Here is a 25,038-nt window from a genome sequence, read left to right as displayed (position 1 = left end):
AAGATCATGAGGAAGGAAGCCTGACATACGCAAAGGCGTGATCTGGCTTCAGGGGTTCCCCCTGGATTTTCCTGAGCATCTACCCCCAAAAACTAGAGTTTGCCTGCCTAATTTTACTGTGCTTTCCACTCTTCTGACATTAACAGGGGCTGTCCCCCATCACCTTTCTCTGGAAAAAGTTAACTTAGAGCTCCGATTAGTCTTCTGCATATGAAAAGAATGTTTCAGCTCAAATCCCTCCGATGGTTCTCTAACTTGCCTGACAGGTTTAACTACACTTGTGAATTGTTTATGGCCCCCCAACTGCGAGAGGCATGAAGCTTAAAGCATCTTAAAGATACAGAGACTTTTCTGAAAACTAAAAATTATATTGGTGACGGGTTTCATTGTTGAGTCAATGACTGTTTCCAGGCCTCCATATTCTTTATCTTTTAGGCACCTGAAGGATATTAATCAATGCAATTGGGATATAGAAAAAGGAATATAGTAGTTTTGATGTTAGCAACACTAGACTTTTGAGTTAATTAATTTTCTCTTTGTTATAAATCACTGTACTCCTCTTTTTTTGTTATAAATTGTTGTGTCCTTGCTATGTAAGAATGTAACTTTATTTAGTGCTTTCTGAGAGTGGCACCAGACTTTGGGAAGATCACACTATTAAGACAAATAAGTTTTCTGGTTGACAGACCCTTATCAGAAAAGGGCCGTAAAATGTTAATTGGCCTTCTGGCCAGAAGATGATGTAAATCACCTAAGACTTGTGTATACAGCTAGGTATGCCTAGTAAAAGCCTGGTCTCAATAAGAGTCAGGGCTGCTGACGCTGAATAACTTTGTATTATCCATTGATCTCTATGTACAACTAAAAGTATAAAAAGCCTTTCCGGACAATAAAGGATGGACCAGTTTCTCAGACCAGCTTCTTGAACTGGTTTCTTGGAAATCTGGCTCCCCCCATGTCGACTCTCTCTCTCTCTCTTTCTCCCTCTCCCTCCCTCTCCTCTTCAGGCTGAATTCCCATCTGGAGAGCGGAGGCTCACCACATCTACTTACTTGCCCTGGCTTCTAAGACCCACACCAGAGGGAGCCCAAGGCGGGGCACCCTCCGTTATTCAAGCAGGCACCGGTGGCCTAACGTAGATGGTGCAAACCTCTTGTCCTGAGGTTTTATTAGCTCATTTTGCCTTGTTGCATTTCTTGAACTTGGAGAAAACCAACTTAAATTCCACCACGATCACCATCTGGCTGTAGGAGTACCGCATCACATTTTCAGAGCAGTGGCCCATTGTTGCCTAAGCAAAGGCAACTCGGGTTTAAGATGATTACATTGGAAATAAAAGCAAAAATAAACAAATGGGACCTAATTAAAATTAAAAGCTTCTGCACAACTAAGGAAACTATAAGCAAGGTGAAAAGACAGCCTTCAGAATGGGAGAAAATAATAGCAAATGAAGCAATGGACAAAGAACTAATCTCAAAAATATGCAAGCAACTCCTGCAGCTCAATTCTAGAAAAATAAACAACCCAATCAAAAAATGGGCCAAAGAACTAAACAGACATTTCTCCAAAGAAGACATACAGATGGCTAACAAACACATAAAAAGATGCTCAACATCACTCACTATCAGAGAAATGTGAATCAAAACCACAATGAGGTACCATTTCATCCCAGTCAGAATGACTGCTATCCAAAAGTCTACAAGCAATAAATGCTGGAGAGGGTGTGGAGAAAAGGGAACCCTCTTACACTGTTGGTGGGAATGCAAACTAGTACAGCCACTATGGAGAATGGTGTGGAGATTCCTTAAAACACTGCAAATAGAACTGCCTTATGACCCAGCAATCCCACTGCTGGATATACACACCGAGGAAACCAGAATTGAAAGAGACACGTGTACCCCAATGTTCACTGCAGCACTGTTTATAATAGCCAGGACATGGAAGCAACCTAGATGTCCATCAGCAGATGAATGGATAAGAAAGCTGTGGTACATATACACAATGGAGTATTACTCAGCCATTGAAAAGAATACATTTGAATCAGTTCTAATGAGGTGGATGAAACTGGAGCCCATTATACAGAGTGAAGTAAGCCAGAAAGAAAAACACCAATACAGTATACTAACACATGTATATGGAATTTAGAAAGATGGTAACAATAACCCTGTATGCGAGACAGCAAAAGAGACACAGATGTATAGAACAGTATTTTGGACTCTGTGGGAGAGGGAGAGGGTGGGATGATTTGGGAGAATGGCATTGAAACATGTATAATATCATATATGAAATGAATCGCCAGTCCAGGTTCGATGCAGGATACAGGATGCTTAGGGCTGGTGCACTGGGATGACCTAGAGCGATGGTACGGGGAGGGAGGAGGGAAGAGGGTTCAGGATGGGGAACACGTGTACATCCGTGGCGGATTCGTGTTGATGTATGGCAAAACCAATACAATATTGTAAAGTAATTAGCCTCCAATTAAAATAAATAATTTTAAAAATTAAAATAAATAAATAAACATATTCGAGTAAAAAAAAAAAGATGATTACATTTCTGAACTTTTCTCAATGGAAATTTTATTTGATGGTTAATCTGGCATTGTGACCTTTGCCCTCACCTGGACCTAGACCTGGACCTAGGTTTCACCTGAGTGAAACCTACTCTTCTTTCAGCTCATCCCTGGTTTGCCGAGGATGCTACGGTTGAGATTGTTCTGTCCCCAAAAGCCCACCCACGTAAGACCTGTGACTGCTTCTCTCACCTTATTACCTTCCCCTCCCAAGCACACTCTGGAGCCCAATCCTAAGAGGTCACCGTTAAAATCCTTGAGTTTGCTGCTAAGTCGCTTCAGTCGTGTCCGACTCTGCACAACCCCACAGACGGCAGCCCAACAGGCTCCCCCGTCCCTGGGATTCTCCAGGCAAGAACACTGGAGTGGGTTGCCGTTTCCTTCTCCAATGCATGAAAGTGAAAAGTGAAAGTGGAAAGTGAAAGTGAAGTCGCTCAGTCATGTCCCACTCTTCACGACCCCATGGACTGCAGCCCACCAGGCTCCTTCATCCCTGGGATTTTCCAGGCAAGAGTACTGGAGTGGGGTGCCATCGCCTTCTCCTAGAGTTTATGAGACTACAAAAAACACTGTAATTTGAACACTAGTAAATCAAGGGAAAGAATTCAACTTTGATCTTTTCTTTCCGCAGTACCATGTGGCAAACCACTCCTCAGTGAAGGGAAGGATCTCTTTACAGAAGCAACAATGCATGTAAATGAAGAAGGGATGATAGAATTAGCTCATCCCCTATCTACATTCAGTTCAGTCTCTCCGACGAGTCCGACTCTTTGGGACCCCATGGACTGCAGCACGTCAGGCCTCCCTGTCCATCACCAACTCCAGTAGCATGCTCATTTCTGCATTTCCCAGGGAGTTAATTGACCCAGGCAATGGTTACTAACTTCACGGAGACAAGCAGGGTGTGTGTCTCATGGTGAGGTCACAGCACCACCTATGGACGTTTCAGAGGAATGACATCTAAGTATAATCCAACCTCTTCAAGCAGATGCTGATTTGCGAGAGCTGCGGAGGACAGAGGCACATGGCAAACGGCGCCGGGCGTCTCAATCCACAAATCTAGACTGCAGAGAGCTGTGTGGGCCAGTAGCTCAGAAACGCCACTGTGCTAATCATAAGGAGCAGACAGGGCTGCAGGAGAAACTTGTAAGTGTGAATAAACATAAACGGCAACTAAATTAAAAGGAGTACATTTGACTGGTTCTAATAAGATAGGTGAACCTAGAGCTTATTATACAAAGTTAAGTAAGTCAGAAAGAGAAAGACAAACATCATGTATTAACGTATATATATATGGAATCTAGAGCCATCCGTTCTCATGGCACTGATGAACCCTGTTTGCAGGGCAGCAATGCAGACGCAGACACAGAGGACAGACACAGAGCGGGGAGGAGAGGGCAGGATGAGCTGAGGCAGCAGTGCTGAAGCACGCGCATTGCCCTGTGTAAGATTAGAGAGCCGGGGTATCTGCTGTATGACCCGGGAGCTCAAAGCAGAGCTCTGTGACCCCCTAGAGAGCTGGGATGGGGTGGGGGGTGGGAGGGAGGTTCATGCAGGAGGGGACATACCTATATTCATGGCTGGTTCATGCTGATGTATGGCAGAAACCAACACAATATTATAAAGCAATTATCCGGTTAAAGATAAAGAAATTTAAATTTTTAAAGAGACACCTAAGCTAGGGTGTCCAAAAATTTATACTTGAGTAAACAGACCACCAAGAAATTTTTTAAGGTAGTTGATATAACAGTCCAGATATGATTACTTCTTTAATTTAATTTACTCTTTTAAAATATTTATTTATTTGTTTGTCTGCGATGGGTCTTAGCTGTGGTTCACAGGATCTTGTTCAGTTGTGGTGTGCAAACTTAGTCGCGGTATGTGGGATCTAGTTCCCCGACCAGGGCTTGAATCCAGGCCCCTGCCGTGGGAGCAGAGTCTTAGCCACTGGACCACCAGGGAAGTCCCATGATTACTTTTGCAAATTTTATTGAGTTATAGTTGATATACAACATTGTGTTAATTTCTGCTGCACAGCCAAGTGATTCATTTGTACATATATATATGTACATATACATACATACATTATTTTTCATATTCTTTTCCATTATTGTTTATCCCAGGATACTGAATATAGTTCCCTGTCCTAAAGAGTAAGACCTTTGTATTCCTCCATCCTGTGTATAATAGTTGGCAAACATAATCCCCTTTAAGAAGAGGGAGGAGGAGCTTTGATCGGCCCACAGCAGAGAGACTTCTGCAGTGGCTGGAAAAGTTCTAGTTCTTGAACTGGGTGTTGATTACAAGGGTTTTACCTTAAGTCATGTATTAAATAACACATTTTACATGGTTGTTGGTACCTCAGTTTTATTTTAAAGGAAAAAAAAAACTTTAAAAATCAATGAAAGGGGACTTCTCCAGGGGTCCAGGGGTCATGATTCTTCACTCCCACTGTAGAGGGCACAGGTTTGATCCCTGGTGGCAGCACTTAAGATCCCGCAGCCCTCACAGTACAGCCAAAAACAAACAAAAAAGCAATGAAAAGGAAGCAGTGACTATCTGAACACTTGTCTTCTGAAGACTGCAAGGCTGCATTTGGAGGAGACAAAGTTGAAGACCACGACTCAGAGGGCTAGGGCTGGACCACAGAAAAGTAAACCATTTGGGGCTGGAAGGAGCTAGGTCTTGGGGGAATTTCTGGGCACTGTCCTTGGGAATGAGGACTTGTGTAGACAAGGAGGGGGACAAAGGGCAGGAGGGTGAGAGATGCGTGATCTCAGAACACAGCACTCCAGAGTTAGTTCAGGACTCTTCCAAGGTCTCACAGAATGAGTCATCCCGAACATTGACCTCACAGCGTCCTTCACTTGGTCCAAGGCCACCTGATGGGTCTTCAGGCTCCCAGGGAGAAGCATCAATTAGAACCTAGTGCGGCTGTGGTGGAAGCGCTGCTCTTGGGACCTGCAGGGAGAGCGATAAAGTCTCTTGAGATCCCCACCCTCCTGGGCAAGGACTCAGCAGACAGCACACCCAGCCAGAGCCACTTACATCTTATCCCTCCCTCTGCCAAAGGCTGGGTGACTGATCTGGGACCCAAAGATAAGGAAGGAGACATTACCTCATTGCCAAGCAACGGAGTCTCCACACGTCCTGGAATTAAAAAAAGAAGGAAGAAATAGAATGCATCAGTTAGGATCAAAAGTGATTATCCTGAGTGGTGGGAGATGACCCACAACATCAGAACTCCGTCTCCAATTAACCCCTGGAATGTTTCTGGCTTCAGAAAAGATTATCCCAGTGATCCCTGAGAAGTTTGGTCAACCTTCCCCTGTCACACATCTTAGACGTTAGGAAAAGTGGAAAGTGGGAGAAGCTGGGGGCGGGCGGTTAGGTAGCAGGGTGCTCCTCAAAACTTATTACCTTTCCGGGCCCTGATGTGGATGGCAATTCCCACCAGAAAGAAGACTAGCCCGACCAGGAAGGCTGCAGCTCCACTCAGCATCTTTCTCCAAGAATATTCAGACTGAGCTCCTAAGGGAAACAGGTCTCAAAGTTGGCCAAAAGCTCCCAATATTTGGTGCTCCTTTCTGAAACTCCATCCACCTGCAATGCAGAAGACCCCAGTTCAATCCCTGAGTCGGGAAAATCCCCTGGAGGAGGGCATGGCTACCCACTCCAGTAATCTTGTCTGGGAAATACCATGGACAGAGAAGCCTGGCTGCTACAGTCCATGGAGTCCCAAAGAGTCAAACATGACAGTGACTAACATTTTCTCCTGAAATCCCAGGGTCTGTGCTGGACAGCAATACAATGCTGTCCAGAGAAAGAATACATCTTTGGGTCCAAGGTTTGTACTCATGGAGTTTCTGTTAATGATTCTGATGGCCAATAAGAATGCCCCCCTAAATGTTAAGGCCAAAGTACCAGAGGACACAAGTTCCCAAAACCAGAAGTGAGTGACAAGGTGATTAGACCTCCTTATTTCTTGGAAGATCCAAGGGTAGCTATCTGCCATGATTTTTCTCCACCCCAGCCCAACGAACCCAATTTCTATGACTCCTTCAGATCAGAGGGAGGAACTAGGGCTGTGGCCAAGGTGAATAGGAAGATAACACAGGCCCTGTCTAGGGTGATCAACCCGAGCTGGGTTCAGAAAGTACAAGCTGGTTCTCACTCCACTCCACAGAAACAGGGCTCGGCAAGCTGGGATGGTCAACAAGGCAGGTGTAGACCTCTCCAAGCTCAGGCGTCATGGGCAGCATCACCGTCGTCTGAAAGGTCCAGTCTCCATTCCTGATGAGGCCGGTGGACATGACCCCCTCTCTTTGTTCCTGCCCATTCCGGAACCAGGTGACCTTGATGTCCCCTGGGTAGAAACCTGTCACCAAGCAAAGCAGCAGATTGCGGTGCTGCAGGGCTGGGGTCTTCTCCGGATACACTGTCACCTCTGGTTGCACTAGGAGGAGAGAGAAAAAATGAGAGGTGGTGAAGGAAATCCACAAAGCCAACACCGGAGTGCCTGTAGGGGCTGTCTCTGCCCTGAGTCTCTTCCCAAGATCACCCACCTGGCAACCAGAAATGTGGGGAAAGCTCACCCCCAGGACTCAGACACTGGAAATGTCAGTGTCCACAAGGAGGATGTGGGCTTTATCAGACACACCCACAATTTTCCTCGTGTTCAGGAAGACACTAGCCCTCAAAGGCGCCGAGAACTGGTATCTGGGGCCAAGACCACAGTGACCTGACCCCTGAGGACAGTGAGTGAGTCACAACTGGGGACAGATCATATATAGTCTCCCCTGCACCTGACCCTGATGGATAGATATCCTGAAGCAGGAAACTGCCCAGGACAAGGAAGAAGAGCCACGCCCAGGCTCCCACCTAGGAGACCCCAACTCCCACCTCACCTCTCCTCCCCACAGTGAAGGGTGCACCCAGCTTGTAGTTGCGTCTGCAAAGCATGTCCACAGAGGCTCTACTCCTCGCCAGTATGTCCGGCCGATTGTTCCACAGCTCAGCATCGGGCTTCCCCAGCTCCGTCAAGGCCACAAACATTCCCAAGTCGCTGTCAAAACGTGCATACTCCTCCAGGTTGAAGATGAATCTGACCACAAACCGCACCTTTTCTGTCCCATTGGTGAAGTAACAGTCAGCCTTTGCCTGGGTCACAAAATCTTCTGGAAAACCAAAAAAGACTATGAACCAGCCCCCATCTTTAGGAAACCCCTACCTGGTATATTACAATGGACCATATGGATTGGAGAGGAGGGCTTTGACCTCAGTAAATCTGACAAAGTAGCCTCTGCTCATCTGGGCCACACCCTGGTTCCTCTTAGCAAACAGACATCTATTCTTTAAAAAAGAAGTGGTACACATATACAATGGAATATGCAGTTCAGTTCAGTTCAGTTCAGTCACTTAGTTGTGTCCTGTCCATCACCAACTGCCAGAGTCCACCCAAACTCATATCCATTGAGTCGGTGATGCCATCTCATCCTCTGTCGTCCCCTTCTCCTCCTGCCCTCAATCTTTCCCAGCATCAGGGTCTTTACAAATGTGTCAGCTCTTTGCATCAGGTGGCCAAAGTATTGGAGTTTCAGCTTCAGCATCAGTCCTTCCAATGAACACCCAGGACTGATCTCCTTTAGGATGGACTGGTTGGATCTCCTTGCAGTCTAAGGGACTCTCAAGAGTCTTCTCCAACATCATAGTTAAAAAGCATCAAGTCTTTGGCACTTAACTTTCTTTATAGTCCAACTCTTACATCCATACATGACTACTGGAAAAACCATAGCCTTGACTAGATGGACCTTTGTGGACAAAGTAATGTCTCTGATTTTTAATATGCTGCCCAGGTTGGTCATAACTTTCCTTTCAAGGAGTAAGCATCTTTTAATTTCATGGCTGCAATCACCATCTGCAGTCATTTTGGAGCCCAAAAAAATAAAGTCTGTCACTGTTTTCACTGTTTCCCCATCTATCTGCCATGAAGTGATGGGACCAGATGCCATGATCTTCATTTTCTGAATGTTGAGCTTTAAGCCAACTTTTTCACTCTCCTCTTTCACTTTCATCAAGAGGCTCTTTAGTTCTTCTTCACTTTCTGCCATAAGGGTGGTGTCATCTGCATTGCTGAGGTTATTGATATTTCTCCCGGCAATCTTGATTCCAGCTTGTGCTTCCTCCAGCCCAGTATTTCTCATGATGTGCTCTGCATATAAGTTAAATAAGCAGGGTGACAATATACAGCCTTGATGTACTCCTTTTCCTATTTGGAACCAGTCTGTTGTTCCATGTTCAGTTCTAACTGTTGCTTCCTGACCTGCACACAGGTTTCTCAAGAGGCAGGTCAAGTGGTCTGGTAGTCCCATCTCCTTCTGAATTTTCCATAGTTTATTGTGATCCACACAGTCAAAGGCTTTGGCATAGTCAATAAAGCAGAAATAGATGTTTTTCTGAAACTCTCTTGCTTTTTTGATGATCCAGCAGATGTTGGCAATTTGATCTGTGGTTCCTCTGCATTTTCTAAACCAGCTTGAACATCTGGAAGATTACTCAGCCATAAAAAAGAATGAAATAACACCATTTGCAGCAACATGGATGGACCTAGAGATTAGCATTTAAGTGAAGTAAGTCAAAGGCAAATATCATATGGTATTGTTTAAATGTGGAATCAGAAATAAAAGGCATACAAATGAACTTACCTACACAACAGAAATAGAGTACAGATATAGAAAACAAACTTATGGTCGCCAGGCATAAGGAGGGGAGGGATAAATTGGGAGATCAGAAATGACATATATATACCACTGTATATAAAATAGCTAACAGCAAGGACCTGCTGTATAGCGTACAGAACTCTACTCAATACTCTGTAATGGCCTATACTGGGGGTGGGGGGGGGAATAATAATGAAAAGAGTGGATGTATGTGTATGTATAACTGATTCACTTTGCTGTTCACCTGAAACAAATACAACATTATAAATTAACTATACTCCAATATTTTTTTTTAAAAAAAGAACATTCTTTCTTCTTTGAAAGAAGCCTGAGGTCCAGCCTATCAGGCCAGCCAAATAGGAGACATGTCACCCAAAGAAGCAAGTCAAAATGAGTCCAGGGACACGAACATTCATTCAACAAATATACATTCATTTGACCAATATTTATAGACTGTTTGTGTTTTGCCAGACAAAGTGCTAAGTGTCTCCAACCCAGGCTTCCAGAAGCCCAGACTTTTAATTCTCCTTATTATCAAGTCAAAACCAACCATCCCTGTATGGAATAGCTCAATTTTCTTGCCATTAGTAGCTTCATTCTATATATTCCTTCTGGAGTAAAATGAAAGGAAGATGGAGGTGAGGTGAAAAAAAAAAACAAAAACGAATGCAGAGCAGATTCACAGTAGTAGAAATTTCCTTTCTGCTTTCCACTTAAATAGGTTTTCTCAAGAATTTTCTCCTGTGCCTTTTCCTGTACATGGTTACTCAGAGACCTCATCCCCTCTCTTGGCTCTAGTAAAGTAATGATCTCATTACCTCTATCAACTTTGGGCAAAATAATATAAATCCCTGGTTTGAATACGCCTTTATCATCATCATCACCATCATTGGCCCTATATGTACAGTTCTAGTGGTTGTAATAACATGGTGATAAGGAATATAAGCTTAACTTAAACCTTCTCTGGAGCCTTTAATATTAAGCATTTCTACTGAGAATGAATTAAAAAATCCAAATCCAAGGATTCCCTAGAGGCTCCGTGGTTTAAAAAAAAAAAAAAATCCGCCTAGAAATGCAGGAGACACGAGTTCGATCCCTGATCCAGGAAGATGCCACCTGCCGCAGAGCAACAAAGTCCGTGGGCCCGGACTACTGAGCCTGCTGTGCTCGAGCGCCCCGGAGCCACAACTAGGGCAGCCCGCACGCCCCGGGGCCCGTGCTCTGCAGTGAGAGAAGTCCTGCGGCGAGAAACCCATGCACAGCGACTCGAGAGTGCCCCCTGCCTGTCCCGACTGGAGAGGAGCCCACGCAGCAATGAAGACCAAGCGCTTCAAAGTAACTAAACAAATTTTAAAAATTATTTTTGAAACTCCAAATCAAAAACAAAATCTAAATCCTTCAATATTCTGTGAGAAACCATAATGGAAAAGAATATGAAACAGAATGTACATTATATATATATATACACACATATAACTGAGTCCCTTTGCCATACAGCGGTAATTAACACAACATGTAATTCAACCATACTTCAATAAAAATAAATTTAAATAAGTAGAAAAATAAAAATCAAACCCATTCTCCATTATGATCTTCTACTTTCAAAGTACGTTACTAGTATTGGTAGTGATTAGTTTGAGCTCTGTATTAACTTTCATACACTGTACCTCATTTCTAAATGGTTCATGTTCTCCAGAACAGTTTTAATTTTCCAAAGTTATTTAATCAGTCTTCATAGGTGAGAAAAAGTGTGACTGTTTACTATGGTAAATTCATATGTTGAAATCCCAAGGATGATGGTATTAGTTGGTGGTTTCTGGGGAAGGACCCCAGTTGAGAGTGTGAGCTCTTGATGAATGGGATTAGCGCCCCTAGGGAAGAGGCTCCAGAGAGCGCCCCAGCCCCTTCCGCCACGTCAGGACACAGAGAAGGCATCAGCTCCAAACTAGGATGACGGCCTTTCCCAGGACACAACCAGGCTGGAGTCTTGATCTTGGACTCCTCAGCCTCCAGAACTTTGAGAAATCAATGTCTGTTGTTTATAAGCCACCGAATCTGTGGTATTTGTCATAGCAGTCCAAACAGACTAAGATAATGACAGCTGTCTTAAACTTGAAGATATGGGTGATTTTAAGAGAGAAACTGGTGTGTGGCCGAGGGCTAGGTCTCGGTTGACTGGGGTTCTGGTTCTGCATCTACTGGTGTCTCATAGAAACAGACACTTCCCCTTCCTGACCTGCTTCCCCATCACTAAAGATGGGGCTTCAGTTCCCGCACACCACCACCAAGGTAGAGCTCAAAAGCATTTGGGTCAAGTAAGAAAAGAAGCAGAATGTGAGGGAGCAGATGTGGCTCTCATGCACGGTGGAGCATTACTCAGCCACAGAAAAGAACAAGATGGGGTCATTTGTAGAGATGCGGATGGACCCAGAGACTGTCATATAGAGTGAAATAAGTCAGAAAGAGAAAAGCAAATATCAAATATTGATGCATGTCTGTGGAATCTAAAAAAACATGGTATAAATGACCTTGTTTGCGAAGCAGAAATAAAGACACAGACGTAACAAACAAATGTATGGATAAGTAGGGAATGGGAGGTGGGGGGGGTGTCAAACTGGGAGGTTGGGATTGATGTATAGACACTATTGATACTATGTATAAAATAGACAACAAATGATAACCTACTGTGGAGCAATGGCACCCCACTCCGGTACTCTTGCCTGGAAAATCCCATGGACGGAGGAGCCTAGTGGGCTGCAGTCCATGGGGTCCCTAAGAGTGGGACATGACCAAATGACTTCACTTTCCCTTTTCCTTTCATGCACTGGAGAAGGCAATGGCACCCCACTCCAGTGTTCTTGCCTGGAAAATCCCAGGGACAGAGGAGCCTGCTGGGCTGCTGTCTCTGGGGTCGCACGGAGTCGGACACGACTGAAGTGACTTAGCAGCAGCACTGTAGAGCACCAGGAACTCTACTCAGTGCTCTGCAGTGACGTAACTGGGAAGGAAATCCAAAAAAAAAGGGGATACATGTGTGTGTACAGCTGATCCACCTTGCTCTACAGTAGAAACAGACACAACATTGTAGAGCAACTATACACCAATAAAAATTAATTTTAAAAAATTAAACTTTTTTAAAAAGCAGAATGCAATTCAGCACATAATGCCATTTACTAATATTTTAAATGCACACAGAAAACTGCTGCGTCTTTTCTAAAGCCACCCTGACACTTAAAGCCACAGCAGACACGGAATGGAAGGGAGGGAGAGAGGACAGAGAGAAGCGAGTGATGACAAGGCGCTGTGAGCTCGCTGAGAGAGAGAACTCCACTCTGTGCACTTGAGAACCACGTAAAAGGATTTTCAAATGGGTTAGTAGTGCAGATGAACCAGGAACGATCTCCCGGAAGAAATGGCATTTCGGCTGAGATGTGAAGGGTGGTCCTGATCTCAGATGCAGACCTGCTTTCGTGTCGAAGTGCAGAGGAACTACTGGGCTGAGTGTCAGGAGGGCAACATCCTTCCTGGGCCAGCCAGACTGATCTCAAACTCAGATGAGTCTCTAATCTCCAATTCCCTCTTTCATCTTACAGTCTAAATTAGAAAAATAATTATTTTTCTGTCAGATCTGTGTCAGAGTTTAGGTCTTACTGATCGTGTGTGTGTGTGTGTGTGTGTGTGTGTGTGTGTTGTTGTTGTTGTTTAACAGAAATTATAAGCTCAGAGAGGTTTCTGTTCTCCAAGAACAATGATCTCCTCACACCCACCCTCCCCAACCCTAGGGTTTTGTTCCTCTTTTGTGTTTAACGACTGGCATTTAAAGGGGTTCTGTTTTAAGAATGTTGTATCCTGTTTTCTTCTGATAAATATGTTTTCGGAATGTCCTGTCATTTCATGTTTGCATAGCTTAACTTCTCAGCTAGACAAATACCAGTAAGCATATGTACCTGGCAATCTGAGGATGGGCATCACACATTCAATTTCTCCTGTTTGTCAAATTGCTTGGTACAATCTGACCATGTTACAGAGGCTTAAAAACGTCAAATGACGCAGTGAAGTCCATACATGCATAAAGAAACAGTCACAAATAAAACGAGTCACAATCATCAAACTCCTGGCTGAAAGACAGTGGCAGTTTTCAGCCTGCCTCAATTTTTCACAGTTCTCCAGATGGCCATCAATACCATAAGGACCCTGAGCAAGCAATATGTCGCCCTTTTGTTGAATCAGTGGTTCTGGGACAGGAAGTCCCTTTCCCCGCCGCTCCATTTCATGTGGTAAAGCGGGAGGGAAAGCTTTTCTCTGAGAAAGATTCTCTGAAGCCAGAGCTGCTTCCTGTCTGGACTGGAACCTGGACCTGTAGGGAAAGGCCTCTCTCCCTCGTGTCAATGTGTGCCTTTATACCTGAAAGAAATCACTATGTTCTTACCTGGAGAATCTCTGCCTTGAGTCATAGAAGCATCCAGCCTGAGAACCGTGGATGAGAAGGCCACGACCCAGGGAACCCAGATAGGACTCATTCTGGAAGAAAGCAAACAAGACAGGAAAATCTCCACCTCTTTAGAACGGGGCTTGGCCACACACACTCAGTCAAATATTCATGCAGAGCAGAGATGTCTTTCTGTCTACCCCAGGATTGGAAACTCCTCATCCAGATAACCAATCAAGCTAGAGGAGCTTAGTGTCATTAGGTGCTGGGTAGGATGCCTTCATAAAGTCATGTGATACCACTCCAGAATTTTTCACCTGCAGAATCACTGACTGCAGTTCAGGGACTTGGAAACTGGACTAGGAGAAAAAAGAAAAACTACTCTACAGGGTATGTGGTCTCAGGACGACTAGGCAGATTGTTCACCATGGATCTTTGTATCATCATCCAGCACCATCCCTGGCCTGTTGTAGCCAGTAGATCTCCATGATGATGCGGTGACTGACACTGTCAACAGAGAGCATCTAAACGAAGACAACAGCGGACAGTATTCCAAGGCATGGGCCTTATGAGGACTCAGGGAAAGGGCAATTAGAAAAAAAATGGAAGAGACTGAGAATTATCTGGAGAGGAGGATTTCCTATAAACCAGGAGAGGGAGGAAAAAACAAACATGGAGAGAAGCTTCTCGAAAGAATAAAATGATGCAAAAAAGTGTTTAAAAGGATAAAAAGAGAGAGTGTGGATATGTGTATATGATTCACTTTGCTGTACAGCAGTAATTAACACAACATTGTAAATCAACTATACTCCAATAAAATTTTTAAAATACGAAAAGGGTTTGGTGTATATCTGGGAGACAATAGCTCTCATGGATTTATATTTATAATAACAGCGAAAATAACACATAAGCATGGATAGTGAATCTAAATGTTAAACTTCTTAAGCTAATACAGGTAGATTTGAAACCATGTTTAAAGAGGATAAAAGGGGGGGAAAAGCATTATTATGTTTTATAATTAATGGGGCACCAATAGCCTTCAGTGGAACAGAGTATTAAAAGAAGAGGCAATATTTCAAAAAGGTAAAGAGTGAATTAAAATGAGAAAATGAAGGCAGGACTTCAGGAATTTTGGAAGTTGACATATGTGTACTGTTTTGTTGTTTGTACAGGCGCTCAGTTCTGTTCGACTTTTTGGGGCCCCATGGACTGCAGCACACCAGGCTTCCTTGTCCATCACCATCTCCTGGAGCTTGCTCACACTCATGTCCATTTAGTCGGTGATGCCATCCAAACATCTCATTCTCTGTTGTCCCCAATCTTCCCCAGCATCAGGGTATTTTCCAATGAGTCAGTTCTCTGCATCAGGTGGCCAAAGTATTCGAGCTTCAGCTTCAGCATCAGTCCCTCCAATGAATATTCAGGACTGACTTCCTTTAGGATGGACTGGTTGGATCTCTTTGCAGCCCAAGGGACTCTCAAGAGTCTCCCTCATTGCAGGCAGATTCTTTACCATCTGAGCCACCAGAGAAGTCCCATAAACTTCTTAATCAATTGTATTATTCAGTTTAGTTCAGTCACTCAGTCGTGACCAACTCTTTGCGACCCTGTGAATCACAGCACACCAGGCCTCCCTGTCCATCACCAGCTCCCCGAGTTCACTCAGACTCACGTCCATCAAGTCCGTGATGCCATCCAGCCAATTCATCCTCTGTTGTCCCCTCTCCTCCTGCCCCCAATCCCTCCCAGCATCAAAGTCTTTTCCAATGAGTCAACTCTTCGCATGAGGTGGCCAAAGTACTGGAGTTTCAGCTTCAGCATCAGTCTTTCCAATGAACACCCAGGACTGATCTCCTTCAGAATGGACTGGTTGGATCTCCTTGAAGTCCAAGGGACTCTCAAGAGTCTTCTCCAACTCCACAGTTCAAAAGCATCAAGTCTATGGCACTCAGCTTTCTTCACAGTCCAACTCTCACATCCATACATGACCACTGGAAAAACCATAGCCTTGACTAGACAGACCTTTGTTGGCAAAGTAATGTCTCTTCTTTACAATACACTATCTAGATTGGTCATAACTTTCCTTCCAAGGAGTGTCTTTTAATTTCATGGCTGCAGTCACCATCTGCAGTGATTTTGGAGCCCCAAAAAAATGAAGTCTGACACTGTTTCCACTGTTTCCCCATCTATTTCCCATGAAGTGATGGGACCAGATGCCATGATCTTCATTTTCTGAATGTTGAGCTTTAAGCCAACTTTTTCACTCTCCTCTTTCACTTTCATCAAGAGGCTCTTTAGTTCCTCTTCACTTTCTGCCATAAGGGTGGTGTCATCTGCATATCTGAAGTTATTGATATTTCTCCCAGCAATCTTGATTCCAGCTTGTGCTTCCTCCAGCCCAGCATTTCTCATGATGTACTCTGCATATAAGTTAAATAAGCAGGGTGACCATGTACAGCCTTGACATACTCCTTTTCCTATTTGGAACCAGTCTGTTGTTCCATGTTCAGTTCTAACTGTTGCTTCCTGATCTGCATATAGGTTTCTCAAGAGGCAGGTCAGGTGGTCTGGTATTCCCATCTCTTTCAGAATTTTCCACAGTTTGTTGTGATCCACACAGTCAAAGGCTTTGGCATAGTCAATAAAACAGAAATAGATGTTTTTCTGGAACTCCCTTGCTTTTTGGATGATCCAGCAGATGTTGGCAATTTGATCTCTGGTTCCTCTGCCTTTTCTAAAACCAGCTTGAACATCTGGAAGTTCTAGGCCAAAAAATTCTATTGATCCAAACTTATTTGGGGCCAACCCAATTCTTTCTGGTGGCCTAAAAGTGATATATCTCTATGCTGAGGGTCAGTCACCTTTAAGGTTAGTACTTGTTTTTATAGCTACCTTCTGCAGTGATGAAAGTAAGTGGTGAGTAACAGTGGTTTAAAATTATTTTTTTCTGTGAAACTGGCTAATTTGATACATATAGGGAATGTATGAATCTGAGTGTACTTTCAAGCTAGATATGTACATATAAATAGAAGGTAAAAAGAATAAAATGCATTGCTTTAAAAAGAAAGAAAGAAAAAACACTTTTTCAGACACATGATTAAAATAGGAAGATTTGAAAAACAGGGGAATGAGGAAGTTCAAGCTGTGTGTGGCTTCAACAAACTTATTTTAGAACAAGGCAAGGTCTTCTGTTAAAAAGAAACTGGAAAAAAATATTTGATAAGTAAGAAGAGCAAGACTTCTTTTTCTACAAAGTGATCTATAAGTGTATTATTACTTAATTTGCCTCTCGATCCATGGCCCAATATTGTGAATCCTGCAAGATGAAACAGACATATTTCTTGTCCACAAGAAATGTAAAATTTAGGTGGAGTGACAGAGAAACAATTCACTGTAATGTCAGGAAGAATCAAATGAGCTTTAAAGCTTGGGCACACAAGAAAATTCGAGCCGTCTAGAAAGAGTTCATGATGAAGCTGATAAAGTTGATATTTCACAGAAGTGGCCAACAGGAAATGTTATAATTTGGAATACCCAGTGCATGGGGACAACAGAGAAGGAATAAACAGTGAAACAAAAAATGTGCCAGGAATTCCTTAAAAATCACTGTTTGGCCACAATAAATACATGTATGCACACTAATTCACTGAATGGGAGAAGAACACAGTAGAATTTTTTTCTTTTTCACTTCCCTAAGAGAACACATGTTTTGATGGGTGTGTAAGGTGGGACTGTAATGGTAGTAGACCCAGGGAGTCTGGAATATTTGAGTTATGTGTTACCGAACATGCTGAGAGGCCCTCAGCTGCCCACAAGCGCAATATTCTTTCCATAATGTAATAAATGTAATACTCTTACTCATAAATGTAATAGCAAATTGTAAATAAAAGGCCAGTCAAATCCCTGATGCTCTAATAGAGGGTTTTACGGTAAAGCTTCTATGAAGCATGAGACCCCAAGCAAGGTTCTCATGTTTCCACTTTTACCGATAACCAGCTGTAAATCCTGAAGGACTAGAACTTCCAAGCACATAAAGTGTAGGAAGAAGAAAGATGGCGGGTTACAAAGGAACTCTGTTGAAGATGGCAGAAATAAGATTCCGGAAAAGAAAGGTGAAACATGGAGGTTCCCCAGAGCTGAAGGAAAACAGGCAGCGTGTCTCTGTACCCCAGCTCAAGGGTGATTCACAAGAGCAGTTCATGGGACACCTGGATCCACAGAGAAAACCTCTGGTGTTGAAAGGAATTGATTTGGGAGCATGTACAAGCAAATGGATGGAGGACTTCCCTAGTGGCTCAGATGGTAAAGCGTCTGCCTACAACGTGGGAGACCCAGGTTCTATCACTGGAAAGGGTCTGGAAGAGCCCCTGGAGAAGGAAATGGCAACCCACTCCGGTATTCTTGCCTGGAGAATCCCATGGATGGAGGAGCCTGGTAGGCTATAGTCCATGGGGTCACAAAGAGTCAGACACAACTGAGCGACTTCACTTTCACAAGCTGATGGACAGTGGATCACTGAGCCAAATCAGAAGGAGGAAAGAAGTGAAGATTCACATTGCTGCAGTTGCCCATGGACTTTCTTAAACTTTTACCAAGCTGGTACAGAGGGCAACTGAAGAAAACCATAAGGAATTCTTTATATCAGAGGATCTACTGTACTTCATGCTTTGTGGATCCACTTTTTACTACAAGCATATATAGAGACATTTCTTCATAAGGCCACCAGAGAGCATTAATAGAAAAGACTGAGAAGGACAACCTAGGATCACTTGGCAAAGACCCTAGAAAGGATCTTGCAAATATCAGAAAGCAGTTTCCTTTACTGGAAGGAGATATCAAGTTTCCAAAATTCTTCAAAGACTGGTTCTTTTCCAGTGTTTTTCAAATTAAGCTCACCAAAGTTACAAATTTGGATCCACTATAATGTAATGGATAACTTCCCAATACAAGTGACAGGAAAAAAAATGCATTATACTATTCAGTCCTCAAGATGCCCAATGTTTATAATTATCAGGTATTAAATCAGAAGATAATGCAGACTTATCTAAATATCTACTGTTTTCCAAGGTTAGATGGTATGAATGTTCCCTTAAAGCTGGAGATGTATTATTCATTCCTGCTTTATTATTCCATAATATAATTTCTGAAGAGTTTAGAGTGGGGGTGAATGTCTTTTGGAAGCACCTTCCCTCTGAATTGTATGGTAAAATGGATACCTATGGAAACAAAGATCCTACAGCAGCATCAAGAACTGCACAAATTTTGGACAGAGCCTTCAGTTCAGTTCAGTCGCCCAGTCAAACAGTCAGGACTCTTTGCGACCCCATGAATCCCAGCATGCCAGGCTTCCCTGTCCATCACCAAGTCCCAGAGTTCACTCAAACTCACGTCCATCGAGTCCGTGATGCCATCCAGCCATCTCATCCTCTGTCTCCCCCTTCTCCTCTTGCTCCCAGTCCCTCCCAGCATCAAAATCTTTTCCAATGAGTCAACTCTTCACATGAGGAGGCCAAAGTATTGGAGTTTCAGCTTCAGCATCAGTCTTTCCAATGAACACCCAGGACTGATCTCCTTTAGGATGGACTGGTTGGATCTCCTTGCAGTCCAAGGGACTCTCAAGAGTCTTCTCCAACACCACAGTTCAAAAGCATCAGTTCTTCAGTGCTCAGCTTTCTTCACAGTTCAACTCTCATATCCATACATGACCACTGGAAAAACCATAGCCTTGACTAGACGGACCTTTGTTGGCAAAGTAGTGTCTCTGCTTTTCAATATGCTATCTAGGTTGGTCATAACTTTCCTTCCAAGGAGTAGGTATCTTTTAATTTCATGGCTGCAGTCACCATCTGCAGTGATTTTGGAGCCCCCCAAAAAAATTCTGACACTGTTTCCACTGTTTCCACATCTATTTCCCAGGAAGTGATGGGACTAGACGCCATGATCTTAGTTTTCTGAATGTTGAGCTTTAAACCAACTTTTTCACTCTCCTCTTTCACTTTCATCAAGAGGCTTTTGAGTTCCTCTTCACTTTCTGCCATAAGGGTGGTGTCATCTGCATATCTGAGGTTATTGTTATTTCTCCTGGCAATCTTGATTCCAGCTTGTGCTTCTTCCAGCCCAGCGTTTCTCATGAGAACCTTAAAAACCCTCAAAGAATTGCAAGAGAAATATAGGGACTTCTATGAGATCCAACCAGTCCATTCTAAAGGAGATCAGCCCTGGGTGTTCTTTGGAAGGAATGATGCTAAAGCTGAAACTTCAGTACTTTGGCCACCTCATGAGAAGAGTTGACTTATTGGAAAAGACTCTGATGCTGGGAGGGATTGGAGGCAGGAGGAGAAGGTGACGACAGAGGATGAGATGGCTGGATGGTATCACTGACTTGATGGACGTGAGTCTGAGTGAACTCCGGGAGTTGGTGATGGACAGGGAGGCCTGGCATGCTGTGATTCATGGGGTCTCAAAAAGTTGGACACGACTGAGCAACTGAACTGATGCAGGGCGAATGGTTTTGCCCATTCAAGATAAAGCCTATAGCAAAAATTTTGAATAAATAAAGAACTGAATGCAAAGAGCATAAACTTTTAAACACAATTCATTTCAAATACTGGAAGAGTGTAACAAGATGTAAGTCATTTTTTAAAAGATTTATTCTTCTCAGGGGGGCACTAGTGGTAAAGAATCTGCCTGTCAGTACAGGAGACAAAAGAAACATGGGGTCAATCCCTGGGTTGGGAAGATACCCTGGAGTAAGAAATATACACTCCAGTATTCTTGCCTGGAAAAATTCCATGGACAGAAGAGCCCCGTGGCTACAGTCCATGGGGATCACAGTCAGTCATGGCTAAGCATGCACACACAAAACGGGAAAGGCAGCTCAATCTCAGATTTATAAATTAAATAAGTATGAAGGTGGGGGAGGTGAAATGCAACCTGTAACTTTTAGTGTCCTGTGATGCCCCTCCCCCTCTACTCTTAGTAAAAATGCCCTGCCCGGGGATCTGAGGCGTCAGAATAAATATTTCTTCCCCTGGAAGGCCATGACAGGAAGAATAAGAAAAAGATGGGGAGTGTTCCCTGGTGGTCCAGGGATTAAGACTATGCTCTCACTACCATGGGCCTGGGTTTGATCCCTGGTTGGGGAGCTAAGATTCCCCAAGACATAGGAAACAAAATATATAGAAAACTATAAAACACTGGTGAAAGAAATCAAAGAGGACACTAATAGATGGAGAAATATATCATGAACATGGAGAAATCTATCCATGAACAATGGATTGGGAGAATCAATATAGTGAAAGTGAGTATACTACCCAAAGCAATCTATAGATTCAATGCAATCCCTATCAAGCTACCAACAGTATTTTCACAGAGCTAGAACAAATAATTTCACAATTTGTATGGAAATACAAAAAAAACCTCAAATAGCCCAAGCAATCTTGAGAAAGAAGAATGGAACTGGAGGAATCAACCTGCCCAACTTCAGGCTCTACTACAAAGCCACAGTCATCAAGACAGTATGGTACTGGCACAAAGACAGAAATATAGATCAATGGAACAAAATAGAAAGCCCAGAGATAAATCCACACACCTATGGACACCTTATCTTTGACAAAGGAGGCAAGATTATACAATGGAGAAAAGACAAGTGGTGCTGGGAAAACTGGTCAACCACTTGTAAAAGAATGAAAGTAGAACACTTTCTAACACCATACACAAAAATAAACTCAAAATGGGTTAAAGATCTAAACGTAAGACCAGAAACTATAAAACTCCTAGAGGAGAACATAGGCAAAACACTCTCTGACATAAATCACAGCAGGATCCTCTATGGCCCACCTCCCAGAATACTGGAAATAAAAGCAAAAATAAACAAATGGGACCTAATTAAAATTAAAAGCTTCTGCACAACTAAGGAAACTATAAGCAAAGTGAAAAGACAGCCTTCAGAATGGGAGAAAATAATAGCAAATGAAGCAATGGACAAAGAACTAATCTCAAAAAATATACAAGCAACTCCTGCAGCTCAATTCCAGAAAAATAAACAACCCAATCAAAAAATGGGCCAAAGAACTAAATAGACATTTCTCCAAAGAAGACATACAGATGGCTAATAAACACATGAAAAGATACTCAACATCACTCATTATCAGAGAAATGCAAATCAAAACCACAATGAGGTACCATTTCACACCAGGCAGAATGGCTGCGATCCAAAAGTCTACAAGCAATAAATGCTGGAGAGGGTGTGGAGAAAAGGGAACTCTCTTACACTGTTGGTGGGAATGCAAACTAGTACAGCCTCTATGGAGAACAGGGTGGAGATTCCTTAAAAAGCTGGAGATAGAACTGCCTCATGACCCAGCAATCCCACTACTTGGCATACACACCGAGGAAACCAGAATTGAAAGAGACACGTGTACACCAATGTTCATCGCAGCACTGTTTATAATAGCCAGGACATGGAAGCAACCTAGATGTCCATCAGCAGACGAATGGTTAAGAAAGCTGTGGTACATATACACAATGGAGTATTACTCGGCCATTAAAAAGAATACATTTGAGTCAGTTCTAATGAGGTGGATGAAACTGGAGCCTATTATACAGAGTGAAGTAAGCCAGAAAGAAAAACACCAATATAGTATACTAACACATATATATGGAATTTAGAAAGATGGTAATGATAACCCTGTATTTGAGACAGCAAGAGAGACACAGATGTATAGAACAGTCTTTTGGACTCTGTGGGAGAGGGAGAGGGTGGGATGATTTGGGAGAATGGCATTGAAACATGTATAATATCATATATGAAATGAATCATCAGTCCAGGTTCGATGCAGGATACAGGATGCTTAGGGCTGGTGCACTGGGATAACCCAGAGGGATGGTATGGGGAGGGAGGTGGGAGAGGGGTTCAGGATGGGGAACATTTGTACACCCATGGCAGATTCATGTTGATGTATGGCAAAACCAATACAATATTATAATTAGCCTCCAATTAAAAGAAATAAATTTATATTTTAAAAATAATAAAAATAGAAAATTAAAAATAAATAAAAGAAAGAAAGAAACAGATGGGGCAGTATGGAAGGCATTATTGGTGTTCACCAACTTTCTCTATTCCTTAGGCATACAGAAAACTGCAGCTGCTACTCTTCTATAGGTGCTAGAGACTAGTTCTAGCTCCCCTGAGAGGATAATCCTCCGCATTGATTGTTAAATTCTGGAGGACTTTCCTCTTCCCCTACTGTAACTGAGCAGGACCCCATGAGGTTTTCCCAGAATAGACCCCCCAGCCATGTCCTCCACCTGCCTTTCTCTGTAGAAAAACCTCAATTGAAGGAATGAGGAAATGCAAAAAAAAAAAAAAAAGGAAGAAGAAGAAGAAAAGAAGTATTGAAACAAGACAAAATAATAATAGCTGAGCCATTATACAAAGGCAAGGACCTTTAGTTCTTCCTCAAGGACTATAGATAATATTCTGAGTCATATCCTGTGAGCTGTTTTACAGATACTGAAAATGCTCCCTGGTGGAAGATATTAACTGTAGGCTGCCCAAAAGCATGTAGACCGACCCCAGACCCCAGGAACCAGGAGGTTGATGATGCTGACTCCAGATTACCTCATTCACCAACCATTCAGAAGAACGTCCAAGAGCTGACCACACCCCTGCTCCTTGAACGCTGTGAGACTCCTCACTATCTCCTCCTCCTGTGCCCCCTCCCCCAGCCTGGCAAAGGAATAAAGTTATTTCTTTATATTTCACCAAAACTCTGTCTCCAAGATGTAATCTGGCACCGTTGTAAAGAGGTCCAATTTTGGCAACATCACTAAGTCAACCAAAACAGGCTTGAGTTCAAATGTTGGAATCAGTATATAAAAGCAATCTAATTAGATGAGTCATTGGAGAAAGAAGGTCCCTGGAGAATCACCTGAATCTACAACAGATGCTATGTGAATCCAAAATAACTTGCTTAATTAAGGCATTTGATAATGGGTCCTCCCTGGAGGTTCAGTGATTGGGACTCCACTGCAAGGGGTCACGTTCAGTCCTTGGTCAGGGAACTAAAATCCCATAGTCCATGCAGTGCAGCCAAAAAAAAAAAAAAAGGCACCAGCAGTCCTTGTTACCACAGCCTCACTTAACTTGCTAGAACAGGAACCAGAATGTCACCCACAGTCCTCAGGTAGATTAGAATATTTATGAATTAGGAGCCTGACCACAGGTCAGAAATTGACTAAGTGTAGGGATGTGTGACCTGTTGTGAGTGTGAGTGTTATGGTTGTGAGTGTTCTAGAGCTGGGTGGGGGTATTGCTCCCAGTTGGAAAGGTGTGTGTGGCGCTGAGTTTTTAAAAAAAAAAAAAAGGTAGCCATCAGAAGGAGCTCAAGCCACTGAATTTTAATTTCCTTCTTTCTTCACACAAATATCTATGTATCTTTCCCATGTATCTCATCTCATCTGAAAATGAAGAAAAGTGTTTTGCTTGAGGCTGAGTGAGGGAGGACGTGACCTGGGGGTACCAGAAGCAGTAAAAGCCGGAGATGAGAAGGCCGCACAGGTCTCAAGCCTGTCTCCCCTCCCCTGCTGCCAGCCTCGTGGCCAGGCTCCTGCACCTTCTCTCAGAGATAAACAAGAGCCGGTGGGGAGAAGAGGATCGTGGGGCCCAGAAAACACAGAGTAAATGGGGCTTGCACGCGCATTTGGAGGAAGGAGGAAGAATCCTTAGATCCGGAAGACTGGCGGATACGGATGCTGAACTGGAAGTTAGCAGCGCCCTGCTTTCTTACTTCCGGTGTGAATGTGTCCCCAGCGCGTACGTTCTGAAGTCTAACTTGACCGCATCATAACAGTAAGAGTTAATATCTGTCAGCTGCTTGTTACAAATCATTTTTCTAGGCACGGTGTGAATATGGGGGGGCAGGAGGAGGGAGAGAGAGAATCATCAGAACAACCGTTCACTGTGATACTATCATGACTTCCCTTCTACAGGTGAAGTAATGAGAGAATGAACCAGAGTTCACAGGAAGTTAGTCCACGGGCTATGCTGTTTTCATTGCACTGTATTTCTTACTTGGGAACCCAGGAAAGCCTCCTTTCTACATCTTTAACATCCCTGCAATAAGATGCACAAAAGGTCAAAATGACTGAATTATAACTTTGGTGCCAGGATAGACCTCCATCCTTGTCTCTTAAGAGAAGTCAGTGGTCTCATGGATCAGGAACAAGGAATGACAGGGAGACCATCTATAGGAAAAGGTAGCAAGGTCAACCAAAGAGAGAAGGCAATACCAACCTGGGAATCTCCCTTGCCAGTGGCC

The 25,038-nt window shown here is 43.3% G+C and overlaps 1 protein-coding gene and 1 pseudogene across 1 annotated transcript; one reads left to right on the top strand and one right to left on the bottom strand.

Moving 5' to 3' along the window:
• Positions 1-5,494: 5,494 nt before the first annotated feature.
• Positions 5,495-13,838, bottom strand: LOC128056812 (HLA class II histocompatibility antigen, DO beta chain). Its single transcript, XM_052649619.1, has 6 exons — positions 13,718-13,838; positions 7,477-7,746; positions 6,744-7,025; positions 5,990-6,100; positions 5,688-5,719; positions 5,495-5,530 (listed from the first exon to the last, which is right to left on the bottom strand). Exons 1-6 carry the CDS (start codon positions 13,806-13,808, stop codon positions 5,495-5,497), a joined length of 822 nt encoding a protein of 273 aa, XP_052505579.1. The 5' UTR covers positions 13,809-13,838.
• A 3,931-nt stretch (positions 13,839-17,769) lies between these two features.
• On the top strand, positions 17,770-20,270 carry LOC128055634 (tRNA wybutosine-synthesizing protein 5-like; annotated as a pseudogene).
• Positions 20,271-25,038: the final 4,768 nt, after the last annotated feature.

The sequence above is a fragment of the Budorcas taxicolor genome, chromosome 11 (genome assembly GCF_023091745.1).
Source record: "Budorcas taxicolor isolate Tak-1 chromosome 11, Takin1.1, whole genome shotgun sequence".
NCBI classification, from domain to species: domain Eukaryota; kingdom Metazoa; phylum Chordata; class Mammalia; order Artiodactyla; family Bovidae; genus Budorcas; species Budorcas taxicolor.
This window is presented reverse-complemented; position numbering and strand designations above follow the sequence as displayed.